The 15,059-nt window shown below is 39.5% G+C and overlaps 1 protein-coding gene across 1 annotated transcript in view; it reads left to right on the top strand.

Moving 5' to 3' along the window:
- Positions 1-15,059, top strand: part of MAP1A (microtubule associated protein 1A) — a 175,470-nt gene that overhangs the window by 32,785 nt on the left and 127,626 nt on the right. The window contains exon 2 of the mRNA XM_063448944.1: positions 3,577-3,678. Within this exon, the coding sequence (XP_063305014.1) occupies positions 3,577-3,678 (102 nt within the window). The remainder of the gene's footprint in view (positions 1-3,576; positions 3,679-15,059) is intronic.

Here is a 15,059-nt window from a genome sequence, read left to right as displayed (position 1 = left end):
GAACTGATTCAAACTCTCAAAATGTATCTATTGCCTGATTTGTAGACCATACACAGTGAGCCATGTATCATCGGAACAAAGACTATCCATGACATTTTCTGGTCAACAGAACCCTGCAAAGTTATTAACGATAGCAAATAGATCATTGTCTATTGTTGTTCAAGATCATTACAACTCTTAGGAATAACCACTCAGCAATGCTGCATTAATTATACCTCTATCATTAAATGCACAACAAAAAGAAATAAGTAGGAATGCAGAGCAGAAGATATAAACACTTCTAAGGTGTAAATAAGAAATATATATACAACCTTATAATAGCGTGGTGGACGATATCTACAGAAAAATATATAAACCACACATAGTGTAATGAAAATATGGATATACAGACACGCAGGATGACTATATAAAACTCACAAGATATCAGTGAATATCAGGCCCATCATTCTTAGTCAGAAGTGGTCTTCAGAGTAGATAGGCACTCTATCTACTCTGAAGACCACTTCTGACTAAGGATCATTTGCATACGCCTACCTAGAATCCCTTGCAGTAGTGAGAGCACTGTTAAAGTGAGATTTCTGTGGGAAAAGCAATTCTTATGGCTTGACTGGTGTGTGTATTTGTGTTTCGCAATGTATTAACTATCCACTTACTTCAGGTGGAAGGGGTTTTCATCCACACTTTTTTTTCCCCACCACAACTCTTTTGGTATGTACTATATATAAATATATAATTTTTTTTCCCAACTTCAATTTAGTGCCAGGTTTTGACTGGTATGAGATGTACTAACCATTAGTGAAGAAACTAAAGAAATTGGGGTACAGCCATTCATAACACAGCTGGAGCTTCTTAGGGAGCAAACAGTCATGTGGGGAAACCTTACTGCTAAACTCATCCCTCCCCTGCAACCGACACAGTCACACTAAGTTATCTGAAGTAATTTCTACGCCTTCCTGCTTCCTACTTCCTACTTAGTTCTAATGTCTATATTTAAGGCTAAAAAAAGTACTGAACTGAAAGCATAACTGATTTAGAGATTTAGAGATTTTCCAGTTTAGCTATTTTAACCTTACATTTGAAACTCATGTGGAATTTTAACTGAATTCTCACTTTAGTGAATAACCCTCAGAGAAATAGTTCTTGCAAAATCATACCCATGGATAATACCCAGATTAAAATAAATCAATGTTAAAAAAGCTGCACCACCACATACCTGTTTCAAGTGGGTAGTGTATAATAAATAGAGAATTGATTCACTTTCTAGGAGTAGTTATTTAATCAAACTGCATTAGTATAAAATTGGAATCAGCCAAACAATATCAACTTGAGACACATAGTATTTCAGGATGCCTCAAAGGACCTCATGGTATTGGCTAATCTCCTGGCATCTCTTGTATTAGCTTATGCCACAGTTATTGGGTGACCCCTAAACTTAGTACTGTACAGAGTGGTGTGGGAGGAGCAACACCAATAAAGAAATCATTTATGTCAACAAAGAACATTGTTTCCCATCTTAAATTATACAAATGTCTTCCTGAATGATGCTTACCACTATTGAATAGTTGAACTATTGACAAATGACATGAAAATGGAGGTGTTTGGCATAGAGGAGAAATGCTATTCTTGGGAATACTAAGCACTGTATTTCACTAAAAACGCCAGATCACAGCAGTGTTACATGTTTATTGAAATACCATGGTTTGCAGCTGATTTGAGGCCTTTAGATATGGACCGCATGCAATCATATGAAGAATAATGAGCTTGGGATTGTACCTGTGAATTCCACAGGAGAAGGTATCATTGTCCATCTAGGAGCTGAAGCTTAGCAGAAGGTAGTTCAGAATGACACCAAATCTAAACAGAGAAGTAAATATGTAAAGCAATTGCACTGGCTTCCCACTATACCTGTAACATGAATGAACTAATGGTTCTCTAGGATACAGGAGGTGTTTCCAAAAACTGGAACAAATCCAGTGACTGGAATAAAACACTAAGTGCAAACTGTTCTAAGCGAGCAGGGTTTATTAAGAAAGATCCCCTGTCTCATCTATTTTCAGGGTGGCACCACGTGAAGATGAATTAAGCATTCGTGATGAATGTGCTTTATAGAGACATAGGCTGATGAAGAGAGGATGGGTTTTCCCATGACCATACTATTGCTAAGGAGCATGTAGTCTGTAACTCCATTGGGTACAGATTATTATTAGTTCTGCATGATGATCTGAGCACTGCCACAAGGTTACTAGTCCAGCACTCTGGTTTACGTTACTGTGTAAGATTGGAGGTGTGCCACATCACACACAGACAGTAACACACTCATGCAGCCCTCCCTATTCATTCAAATCACACATAGTTAAGACGAATAGTAAAGACTCAAAGGAAAATGAGTAGATCTACAATTGTAAGCGAATGGAAACTGGTGGAGTTGGGAAGAAAGACAATGAAAGGTGATTGGCAGAATGGGTAGGAGACTGGGGGATTGAACGCTGGGGAACTATGAAGGTTAAAACACTGATGGAGACTGTGGGAAAAAAAGTCATGGACAGTTTGAGATAAAGAGAGAAAAATGTGGAAAAAAGACTGAGAAAGCAATGACATTACTATAGTATTGGTTCTTCTGTTCAATATGTGATGTTATATTTCAGTGACTGTTTTAATGACTTTAATGAGAGAAAAAAATCTAATGGTAAAGAGAGTAAACATGTGAAAATGAAAAGTAGCGACGCAAGAGAGGACTGGCAAGGAGTGCAATTACCCCCTGGGGTACCAGCATACCTAAATTGTGGGTCTCACTGTTTATTTGATTCATAGCATGGAGGTGAGTTGGAATGCCTGTTAGCAGAGTACTGCTAAAATAAGGCTTCAGGTTAAAACTGTGCAGGGCCCTTGCTAACCCAGCGCTATGTGGATTTGCCCTCTGCCTGAGATTCTAAGGCTATCCAGGCCCATTAGGATATTTCTTGGGATGGGGTCAGAAAGGCTATTCAAGTCCCGTACTTGCTACCCAGTCTAAATGTAGCTAGCCTTCACCTGCAGTTACAGCACATCTCATATCCAGATTTCATCATTACTTACCATTTGATTGAAACAGAACAATCGATGAACGATTGGTTACTTTGATAGTTGGTTTTAGAACCAACAATATAAATAAAAATATCTGTGAATAAAATGGTATAGTTTCTGTCTTTGGTCACATGGTCAATTTCATTGATCCATGAGCCATTTTTATATCTCAGCCAGTCATGGCTCAGTAAGTGGTTTGAACAGATTCACCAGTTGTACTGAGAGATGGCTTTTGACAGGAGGAAAGCTTTCAAGTACTAACCTTGACCCGGGAACTGGTTTTGAGAACATATACCCTGTCTATTCCTTACTGCTTGTGAGATGAGGTTAACAGGGAACATATTTTGACTTTTATGCTTAAAGGTAAGTATGATGCGTGGAAATATTTTGGTTGAGGAAAAATGACAGCTTGTCAGAACCATCATGTTGGCATACCAAAGAGATGCTTTATTGTCAATTTAAAAGCCTCTTTCTTTCTTGAGTATTACTGACGCATTGCTGTCTGTTTGACAGGTATTCGCTCATGGAACATCAGCCTCGACTCCTGTGACCTGAATCAGCAGCTGAAGCTGTTTGTAACCAGACATCTTGCCCATTTTTCTCCAGATGTAAAAGGTCAGTACTTTCCTGAATTAAGGTGCTTTTGTTTGGATCTCCATTATGAAACACTGTTTATTTGATTAAAACTGCATAAATATGGTACATGTTTCTGGTAGGTTAATATTTAATGCACAGATGTTTTATCTAAATAAAATATTTTAGCTAGATCATATAATTGCAAATATTGTATTAACTGCAGATTAAGATATGAAGAATTTCTATTCTTGGATAGCACTGATAAGGAAATATGTTAAGGTACTCAAGACATCAGCGTGACAAACAAAAAAAGACAACATACAACTTTGTTTTGGTAGTAATTAGGGCCTAGGAAATATAAAATGAAAAGAAAGACAGTCACGTGTAACACAGATTCTATACCTCTGGATCCATCCAGGTTAACTGGATAGGCGGCTGCAGTGTAATCCAGAGATGTCAGCATTTTAAAGGGGCAATTTCAAATCTAGGGGCAATTTACTTTAGTGATCTAATTGGCATCTTGTCAATAAACCTACAGACACAGGATATATCTTTCAAGAAGCTGCTGTCATATTGCCATATACCTGTAATCCCCAATTCTCAAATTAAAATAATACATCTCTGTCATCTTGTAGCATTGTGGCTTCTCATTTTTTACCATTTTTTTTTTTGCTTCCTCTAGTGGCTAACATTTCTGAGTTGTATTATTTTATAGGGGCCAATGCTGGCACTACAAGTTATAGAATGGCAAAACATCTCCCCTGACTGAAGTAAATGTTGAAAGGAATCAGTGATAGACAACACTGCAGTCCTACACTGTGTAGTACTAAATATGATAGTGATGCCTTGTTGCCTCATGCCCTTATCCTCTTGGATCACAGGTCTCAAACCCTTAATTCACAGTGAAACCAGTTTGTTGTGAGATGACATTATTGCATGTGGATAAAACTAAAATTAAAAATATATTTGCGGTTGTTCACTCAGGATTATACTCGTATACTACTCATTGGATCATAGGTATACATAAACATGCGTTTCCACAATACAAGTCTTTGGAAATACAGTATATATGGTCACCTTCTCTCACCTAGTCTCATGCAGCATAGAGGTTTTTGGCAACAAGGCTATATTACCCTGCGAATAAGGTGTAATATTGTACATTACATTATTTATGTTATCAGTTGTAGGAGTATCGGAGTATTGAGGTCTGAGTACAGATTATATTTTTTTTGTAGAATCACACTGCAAAAACATTTGAAAATGAAAGTACTAAATTACAAGAATATCCTTTGTATTATAGTAATTGAAAGGTAAATCACATTGAAAGCACTCAACACATCACATTTGCATGACATGAATAATACACTTCTATTTTCAACTTGCCAAACCATAAGTGTCACAGTAATTTAAATATAACACGATTTCAATCTCACTGTGAGAGTAAGGTAAAATGTGCTCACAATGAAAACTGCACCGGATTAGAAAGCTAATTTTATGCAGGTTATAAAACTCCACAGAGGATTTAGAGAAATTGTCATAAACACCCAGCAATATCAAAAGTGGTGAATAGATATTCACAGTATCAAACGTATAGAATGAAGAATCTCCCTAAATACTTTCTTCTCAAGCCAAGGTTTCCCTGCTGTAAGAATGGATTATGAGGTTGTACTCGCTTGAGAACATTTAACTGAAAGTCTGTTTGAGAAAAGGACAGTTTCCCGTCTTGGGCAACACACAGCCATACCTTGTATAAATATGATGGCGGTAGTGGTGGTGAATCATCTATAGTAAGGAAATCTATGGTTTCAATGAAAGATTAATGACACAGCTTAAAGCGACACTATAGTCACCAGAACAAATACAGCTTAATGTAATGGTTCTGGTGTCTATAGCCTGTCCCTACAAGCTTTTCAATGTAAGTGCTTCCTTTTCAGAGAAAAGGTAGTGCTTACATTGTTGCCTAGCAACACCTCTAGTGGCAGTCACTCGGATAGTCACCTAGAGGAGCTTTCTAACTGGCGTTCAGCGTCTCCATTCTAAGCATGAGGGTTCTGAACGTTCCCCATAGAGATGCACTGATTCAAAACATCTCTATGAGGAGATGCAGATTGGCTCAGTGTGGAGTTTTGCCATGCATGCGCAATAGACTCCCAATGCTTTTCTATAGGAACGCATTGGATTGGCTGATATAATCAAAATTGATGATCTCAGAAAAGGTACGTTTAAATCATTTAATGCCCACAGAGAGGGGGCTTGGGGACCCAAACAGTGATTCCTGCACTATAGTCTAACACCATAGTGTTCCTTTAACACATGAGCCCAAGCAACAAGTTTGCCATGCATTTTATTTATTTTTTTCAATTTGACAATTTTTATTTATTTATTTATTTTCTCCATGTTTCCGTATTTGTATTTATTTTTCCACAGTTCGACCCCTAGTGGCGGTGCAAGCATATATTTCAGGTTGGATACAAAAGGGAACGGGGGGGGGGGGGGCGGAGCCAAGCAGGCAAGCAGACCAGACGTGTCTGTTCAGAGCTCCCATGTCTGGAGGAGAAAAATGGGGATTAATGTCGGAATACAACCGCTCACAACCAAACCACTACAATACCCCTACTCAGAGGGGGCTACCAAATCGAACGGTGCCCCTCACGAGCTCCTGCATTGCCAACCTGACGAAACAAGGCTTGCGGCCTACCTGGGACTGAACCGCGGGGAGACGGCCGCTCTCTGGGGCACTGACAGCACCAGGAACCGCAGCAATACACTCCCCCCCCCCCACGACCGGCGGGGGTTATCCCGGTCATGAGAAAGCAACGGGACTCACCCGTCTCTCCCCACTGCCGCAGCACACACAGACAAGCCACTCAAATCAAGATGGCGGCGGCTGGCTGTGAGATGGAGACAGCGGAGCGGCAAAAAACACTGGAGCAGCGTCTGGACGACCTGCTGCAGAGATTCTGGCAAAAGCTTGAACTCAAAGCAGACCAACACAAGCAAGCACAGCGGGGAGGCTCACCCTTTGGGGACAGACCTCACCGGAGGGAACCCCCTCGACTGCAACAAGCACCAAGCGACACACACGTGGCTGGGCCCGCCATTACCATTATGCGCGCCCTGTCAAAAGGCCCACGAGACCCCCCGAGGGTGGACACACTGGGCCAACCAGGGAGACCCACACCCCCCAGGAAAAAGCGAAAAACCTATCACCGACGAGCACAGCGCAAGCTGCGAGCCGTAATCCAGCGGCAAGCCCAGCGGAGACCTGCTAGCCGCACACACCGACACCACCACCTGAGGGTTGTACTAACCCACACTCCCGGCACCCGAACCCAGCCACAAACCAAGACACGAGCCGGTGAGTTGGGGCGCAAGCGGCGGGGAACGAGGAGGGTGTCCTCGGGCACAGCAACAGCACAGCCAAGTACCCCTACTCCACGTAGCCCACCTAGGCTGAAGGCCACCAGGGCTAAAGCCCGAAAGCATCTTCCACAGCAGCTGAGGTCCCAGCGTTGTAACCGGCAGCACAACGCCAGACCCCCCAGCACTCCCACAAGAGGAGGAAACTCGGACTCTGGCAGACACCGGGTTTGTGGCACAGTGATGCAGGCCTGCTCACCAGTCTGGGGCTGGAGGATCACCACTTCCCGTACCCGCACAGCTGCGGCCCTGTACAGTCCGCCAGCGCACACCAACGTTTTCCCAGCGAGCCACAAAATGGACTATCTGCTTCAGCACACCAGTGGCGTAGGGTGAAGGTTTGTAGTAGCCTCTATCCCTGCGGCCACCCGGTCAGCAGAGCTGAACTAAAGGGGTATTTACCTTATTGTTGCCCTATACTCAGCAGCTTAAATGTATAGCTTAAAATGTTTTATATGCTTAATAAACCACACAATACTACACATACCTATGTCACACAGGACCGACAAGTCTAACATTGTCCCCACACTCAAACGCAGGTGACGAACACTCTCATACCTGTTATAATTATACTTCTAGAAAAAAGCCATCACCAGCTCCTTGTCAGATTTACATGATTATACCAGCCTCACTCTACCATCATGACACACAGGCCCAACATAAATATGCAATGTATGTTCTACTTTGTCATTTACCTTTCCTAAACTAGATACTAGCATTGCATGTTCGGTCCTTTTTGCATTTACGTTACCAATTTAAGCTATAATTTTTGATGTTAAGCTATAATTTTTGATGTTACTATGTCTAAAACCCGGTTACCTCACCATACCGGGACCAACCAAGTGTTAACTCTAAGGCACTAATCTTACGCTCCTACATATCCCAAGCCATTGCTATAGTCTAGCTATGTCCTTCATTATCAACAACGTGCCTATAACCTACTGCCCTATCGCACTAGTATAGCACTGTTCCTCATGGCACGTAAATGTTAAAATCCTACTCGATATTACGTATGTCCAATTAGTTTTAATGTTATCTTGTTAAACTTGTCAGTAATAATATGAAACTCCAAACTACCAAAATAAGAATTACCTCTTTTGTTTCACATGCCTATCTAACCATCATCATGCCTGAAAGAATATGCAAATAGATAGCATGTCTAGCCTGTATATCATAATTCTTCTCTTCTTGTTTTATGTACACTGTTATGCCTGACATTACTTACAAAAATTGTGCTGTATATTCAAATGCCATGTAACTGAAATGTCTTGTTTTATTAATATTTCTTGCCAACGCTGTTGTGGCATTGGAGAAAATCTAGGTTAAACTCATGCACACAAAAATAAAGAATTAAAAAAAAAAAAAAAAGGGAACAGGGGGGGAAGTAAAGGGGAACAATAAAACACTCTTATACATTGTCAAGTACTGTGGTCGGACATTGCATACTCCAAGTTAAAGATCTCACAAGTTTAAACCTTCTCTTCCACTCGTGCCCCCATTCCCTACACCCGGGAAGGCCTATTTCTCCTAGGCTTTGTGTGTCGGCTATACTGTATAGCGTCTTTTCCCTAGTGGGTTACCCCTGTTCCTTCCCTGCCTGATGTCTTGAAGGTACAACAGGGCTGGGGGGTGGTGGTTGCTGTCCGTGATCTGTCCGGTGGGTTGGGAAGTAGGGGTGGGAGGTGGGGGAATGTGTTGAAAAGCACTAACCTGGGAGACATGCCTGTGGCTCTATCCATATAGTATTTTTCCTTTTTTCTCTCTCTTGTCAGCCTGGTGGGTGTGGAGTTGTATTCCTGTTACTAGTTCGGTCCCTGTCTTAGTCTTACTGCCGTCAGGGAGGGGTCTGGCCGTCTGTGTTATTCTTAATCTGAGTGTTGATTAGGCTCTATGGTCCTGCTTCTCCCTTGGTTTGGCCTCTGGGTACTCGTTGAGTGGTGGCCTCTGGGATTGTGGTGCAGTTACCTATTCACGTGTCGAGTTGGGTATGGGGCCCGAGGTATATAGCACTGGGTGTCAGAATCAGGGACCTGGGTCTTGGTTGTTTCGCATACGAGTCGCGAGGTATTCCTCCCATCGTTTCCTCGCCCCAAAGAATGTTGTTTGTGGGACATCGCTTCATAGTCCAAGTTGGTCGTAACTTGTTGTATCAGAGCTTGTATGTTTGGGGCCCTAGTGGACTTCCATTCCCGTGCTATAGTCGTCAATGTTGAGATCAGTAACCCACTCTCTCCACCAAACTGGTCCAATGTTGGGAATAAAAGACCTAGTTTGCTATGCATTTTAAATGAATTATATAGCTCAATAGACGTCACACTTTTTTTTAGTCACACATAACAGTAAAGAAACCATACTTGTGCCCCTCAGCTTATGTGTATCAATTTGAAAATTACATAATGTTCTGTTAGTTCCCATGCCATTCCCAAATATTCATTCAATAATATAACCCCAACTGCCTCTCTCTCTTTTTTTCCGCTCTCACGGTGTCTCTCCTGTTCTCTCCCTCTCAGCTTTTCTTTTCTTTTCCTGTAACCATTCTTTCCTTTCTTAGCCTTCATTATAAATGAATTCCCTTTTTGCACCATCTGCCACATGTCATTCCTATTTTTTTAAAATAATTTTTGAAAATCTTCGCTTGTAACAAAATGACAAATCAATTACCTGGAACACAGTGGGATTATGTGCACCATTCCATAAGAACAAGGACAAAAACAGTCCTGCACTACCATTACTGTAAACAGGGAGCTTTTAGCTTCATTTGTTGTACTGGTGTCTATCAAATAAACAAACAAACTAAAACATAGAAAGAAATGTTGGCATAGTATCAAATATAGTCTTTAAAACCAAACATTATAAACTCTTTGATGAAGGCAGGTTATAGCACAGGTGCAATGCGATCAGAAAAAGGAACAAACAATAGACCAGAAAACAGACAAAAATTAAAGAGGACGGGTGTGTCTAAATCATCCTAACTCTAATGCATAACAAAGATACACTGTGAGTGCCCCAAACCTACACTCTGCCCAAAGCATGGCCTTAATGTTGCTCTGTCATCTCAAACTTACCTTTCTCCTATTGTTCCCTCTTCTCTTCCTCTTTAAGAATATATTCTTATTTTCTTCATTTCTGATCCAGTTCTCTTTAAGCACAAGACAGAGTAGGGACTACTTTATCTTATCTTATACTTTATACATATATTTCCTACACTTGACAATCTCGACAAAGGGTGGAGCTTAAGGCAAGCGTCACCCTTTATTAGCTTGACAGACGCCTTAAGCTCCACCCTTTTGTCACAATTGTCAGGAGTAGGAAAAATACATAAGACAAAGTGGTCCCTACTTGTATTTCAAAGATAAATAGATCAGAAATGATGAAAAGAAGAACAGTCTGAAAGAGGAAGTGAAGAGGAAACAATAGGATGAAGGGAATTTTGCAGCTTTTCTAAAATATTTAAAAATAGACAATTGAATATTATCTATCCAGTAACAGAGAGGAAGCCAGGGCAATGATAACAGTTGTAGTATGGTAAAACACAACATACAAAAATATTTGCTCATTGAACGCAAACCTGTTATTTGCATTTCTTTTAATATGTCTACGATCCTCTAGAATAATCCCGTCTGTATAGTTTATATTTAGGTCAGCTTTTTCTACCGATCAGGTGTGACTGTGTGCAGTATATATGACATAAATGAATTGAGAAATAGATTATTGAGATAAAATTGTGTTGTCACAGTCAGCATCTGCTCTTTATGACATTGGTTTATCAAGTGAATCATACACATATCAAAAAAGATTTGAAATAGAACTTTTGATGCTTGTGCAACTGGAAAGCCATTGCTAAAGGTCTCAAATCAATCAATCCGTGGTGTTGCACCTTGCAAATAATTAGAAATTCAATATCTTTATATCTCGAAAGAGTAATTCCTTCCATAATAGCCAGGTCTAAATGTTGTTCACCGCTGCAAATGTCTTCTTGAAAGACGGCCCTTGGTAATGGACAGGACAGAAGCATGCATTGTTATCATGCCCTCATATGACTCACAAAGCATTTGAAAATTCCAAGCATGTGGGGTACAATAGGAGTTGTAGGATGCATTGTACAGTGTCCTGTAGACTTTTTAATATTTGTATTCCTTATGACTATGCATAAAAGGCTAAGGACGTCAGAAAAAACAATCGGAAATGACTATTTAGCTATACATTCCTTAGGAATATGTATAGGACAATGTACAGATACATTTGTGATTAAGTGGTTTCTCTTTTTTAAGTGTTCCTCCACATCTACTTGAATAAGGGATAAGATGTAAAATGCGTATGTCTCTCTACCCTTTAAGTCATAAGTCAAAAGTAAATAACTTTTCTACAGACAGAGCACTTTAAGGATGTAATTGTAGCAGTGCTCCTAGCCCCCTCTTCTTTATCTTTTTTCCTCTTTACATACAGCTCCACATACTCACTTAAATATATCCAACCCCCCACCTTCTCCCATATGTGAGAAAATGAACATGCAAACATGTTAAACACAGCCCCTTGTGTTTATTTACGAGTATGATATGAATGAGAATATTACAATAATGGTAGAATTAGTTGCAGATTATTTCTAGATTTATTGGTTGGCCCAGAAGGTTTTAATAATGTGCTACACAGGAGCGGAAGCACTAGAACGTTCGATTAGGCTCTGTGCACAGAGCATGCAACTGTCTCTAGACTGCAGCAGAACAGGTGGTGCTCTATCAAGGATATGCGTGCGTTGCCATGGTTACAGTGCTCCCTTGCACCTCCCCATTTATATACATGAACTGCAGATACTTTGCAGATAAAGCAATGCAATGCTGCCTGCTCTGAATGTCAAGCAGCTACTATTAAAGCAGGGCTAGATGGTATCTTAGGGAAGTCCACACAGTATGCAGTAATCACATTCAAATACATACTTGGCAAAAGAAACCATGTTATTTTGAAACCATTGCAAAAGGTACATTTTTGATTTGCCTTGTTGTAAATGGGTTAAAAGAAGTGGTGACTCATCAGGTATACTTTATGTGATGAACAGCTCTACAAGTTAACATTTTTAACGATTTGTGAACCATTAAAGCAGTGATGGCTAACCGTGGAGCTATAGATTTGTATTAATTGTATTACTAATCATGCTCATACAACCCAATTCAAAGACACCAAAAGTTTACCATCACTGGGTTAAATTAATGCTTCCTTGTGACATCGGAAATTAAACCACAAAGCCCATTGCACTTGAGTTATCAGACAATTCTTCTTATTATGGAAACTAGTGTTACCATAACGTGATTATAAAAAATACCAAATAATGTTGGTCTTTATTAATACATTTGAATGAATTCTGCGGTTTATATTTTCCCAATTTAGCTCTAAAATAAGTGCTTTGATACATTAATTGACCTAAGAAGAAAGCTCTGATTTCTATTTTTGCCACATTGATGGGTGTTCTGAAGGGTGCTTGGGATCAGTGTGATAAAGCTACTGACACCTCTTGCCACTGCTGTCATGTTATTGGATAGTCCACAGATTATTCCCACCTGGGGATGGTGTATTGGCCAGACTGGCTCATTGGTACACCTGGAGTTTTGGCCAATCTGGTCTAACAGAGTTTTTGATAATCTGCTTATGCTGTCCTATGTTGTAAATCAGGTGATTTTGGCATTCATTATTATTCCTGGCCGTGGATTATTTTCTGCGAAACAGGTCCTGTTTGTGTGGATAGAACGTGGGAATTTGTAATTTCATGCCAGAAGAAAGAACCTTCTATGTTGGCACTCACCCATAATGCAAATTATCCATGTTTCCAGAGTCAGGGTAGAGGGTATTGGGAGGCAGACATTTAGAGGAAAGATGAGGAAGTAGAGGACATAAACATGTGGAGGAAATGGTGAGACAAAAATAAGTGGATGAGGGGGAAATGGGGAAAGAGACACAAATAGGTTGAGGAGATGAGACACGAGTGGGGGAAAGGGGTTCAAAGAAGAAGTAAAATACTAGGGAATAACTGGGGTAGACAAAGAAGTCAAAAATATAATATGCAATGCTCAAATACACAGCCACATTTTAAATTAAAATTTGATTAACACGCACTAACTCTCCACACAAACACTCTCCTGCATTCACAAACACGCATTGGTATTACACTATAATGCATCCTTCATTAATGTGCACATTTTGTTTGTGTGTGAATAAATAGGTTTTTGTTTCTTAAAGTGTGGTTATGAGTTAATCTGTTTTGTAGTTGAGTAAGCATCTGTGTTTTACTGTTTGTTTGGAATTATTTCCAAGACCAGTTTTTATCCCCAGTCTGTTCTATATTCCCCTTAAATAGGCATTACAGATTAATGGGCGAACGGTTGTGACCATAAATTCATAAACAAATCCAACCAACAGTCTGCCTTTCTGATGCGATGCCTACTCAAGAAACATGTTAATATCCAGAACATTTGAAGCATTTTAATGTACAGACTCATTATTTAATCCTTTGCTCTCACATTATGTGGTAGGCAGCAAATTAAGTTGCCTTATCTCTGCTGACGCTCAAATTCATGGAGGTGTTGATTTTCTCTTGGGGCACACTGCAGTGAAATCATCCATCTATCACTGTTTGTAAACCAGAAATAGTGCAGTGAATTAAAAGAAGCTTTTTTATCATGCAGAAGGAAAAACCGATTAGATCAGCCGTTAAATCTCATCTAAAGGTCACTTCCCCAAGCTTTGGGAATGTGGAAAACTAACAATGATCAGATATAGAAATATGTTTCCAGACATTCCAGTCTAGAAACTAATATCTAGTCTTAATCTTTCTTAACTTTATTTCGCACTTGCAGAAATTAATTCACTGTAAAATATCTTTTTGCACGTTTAGTTCGTTTTTAACAATATATTCACATTGTAATATAAATAGGATTTATACGTAAAGAATGACATGGGAATGTTTGGAAATAAAAGATTAACACGTTATGATGGATTAGTCAGATGGGTGATTTTATTTTAATTTTACTGTATATTTGGTGAACATTAGAATGTGCAGATTTATTTGTTTAGTATAATTTCTTCAAAAATGTGCCCTACAAACAAAAAAGAACAATCTACCAAAAAACTCAATATGATTTATTTAAGTGGCTACTTTACATTTTTTTTTTTAGATAAGTTGTAGTATATATACATAAGCCTAATAGATTCTTATAGATATAAGAAATACCGTATTTTTCTCAAATGTAATGTGCCATTGAATCTAATGTGCACTTCAAGTTTTGAAAACAATTTACTGTACACAGAAACCAAGTCTCGCATCCCTGTGACTGAAATACGAATGCAAAATTTGCCCCGGTGAAAAAAAATACCAGTATTTCAGAGAAAAATGATCATGTACAATTCGTGTAAATACGGTATCTATTTTCAAATCCTGTAATCTTCATCTAAAAATAATTGCTGAATTTGCCCCTTTGTAAAAGAAAATGTAACAAGGCACATGATTATACACTTTTTTTCTGATAACTGGTTTCTCCAATGCACATACTTCCCCGTGGCAGTCTAATATAATGCTCCTGCCAAGCTTTCTGTACCTACCAGAATTAAATTTAAAATACACAATAGGCTACAAACCTACAAACTCTGCTTGTGACCTTCCTTTGTCTGTTGTTGACATCCGTGTTGTGCTAATTCAGTTTTTTTTCAGAGGTAACACTTAATATTATGAAAAGGCCTACCTAGTCCTTGACTTTACTCCAGAGTCCTTATTATGTCACTGAAAACTCATCTATTTAGGATAGGATATCCTGTCACTGGGTCATTTATTTCCTTAAACCAGTTTGCCTGGTCTCTTCTAACATAAACAGTAGCTACACAGCTGATAAACTTTCTCACATTTCCTGTGAACATTTTTCCTGCACGTCTTACATTTTCATTAGTTTAACTAGATCCAGGCCTTAAACCTGCCTACCCCATCTCCATTTTGAAATGCCGTTCTTCCTCTAGTTTGG

The sequence above is a fragment of the Pelobates fuscus genome, chromosome 3 (genome assembly GCF_036172605.1).
Source record: "Pelobates fuscus isolate aPelFus1 chromosome 3, aPelFus1.pri, whole genome shotgun sequence".
NCBI classification, from domain to species: Eukaryota; Metazoa; Chordata; class Amphibia; order Anura; family Pelobatidae; genus Pelobates; species Pelobates fuscus.
The sequence above is the reverse complement of the archived record's forward strand: the minus strand, read 5'-3'. Positions and strand labels throughout refer to the sequence as shown.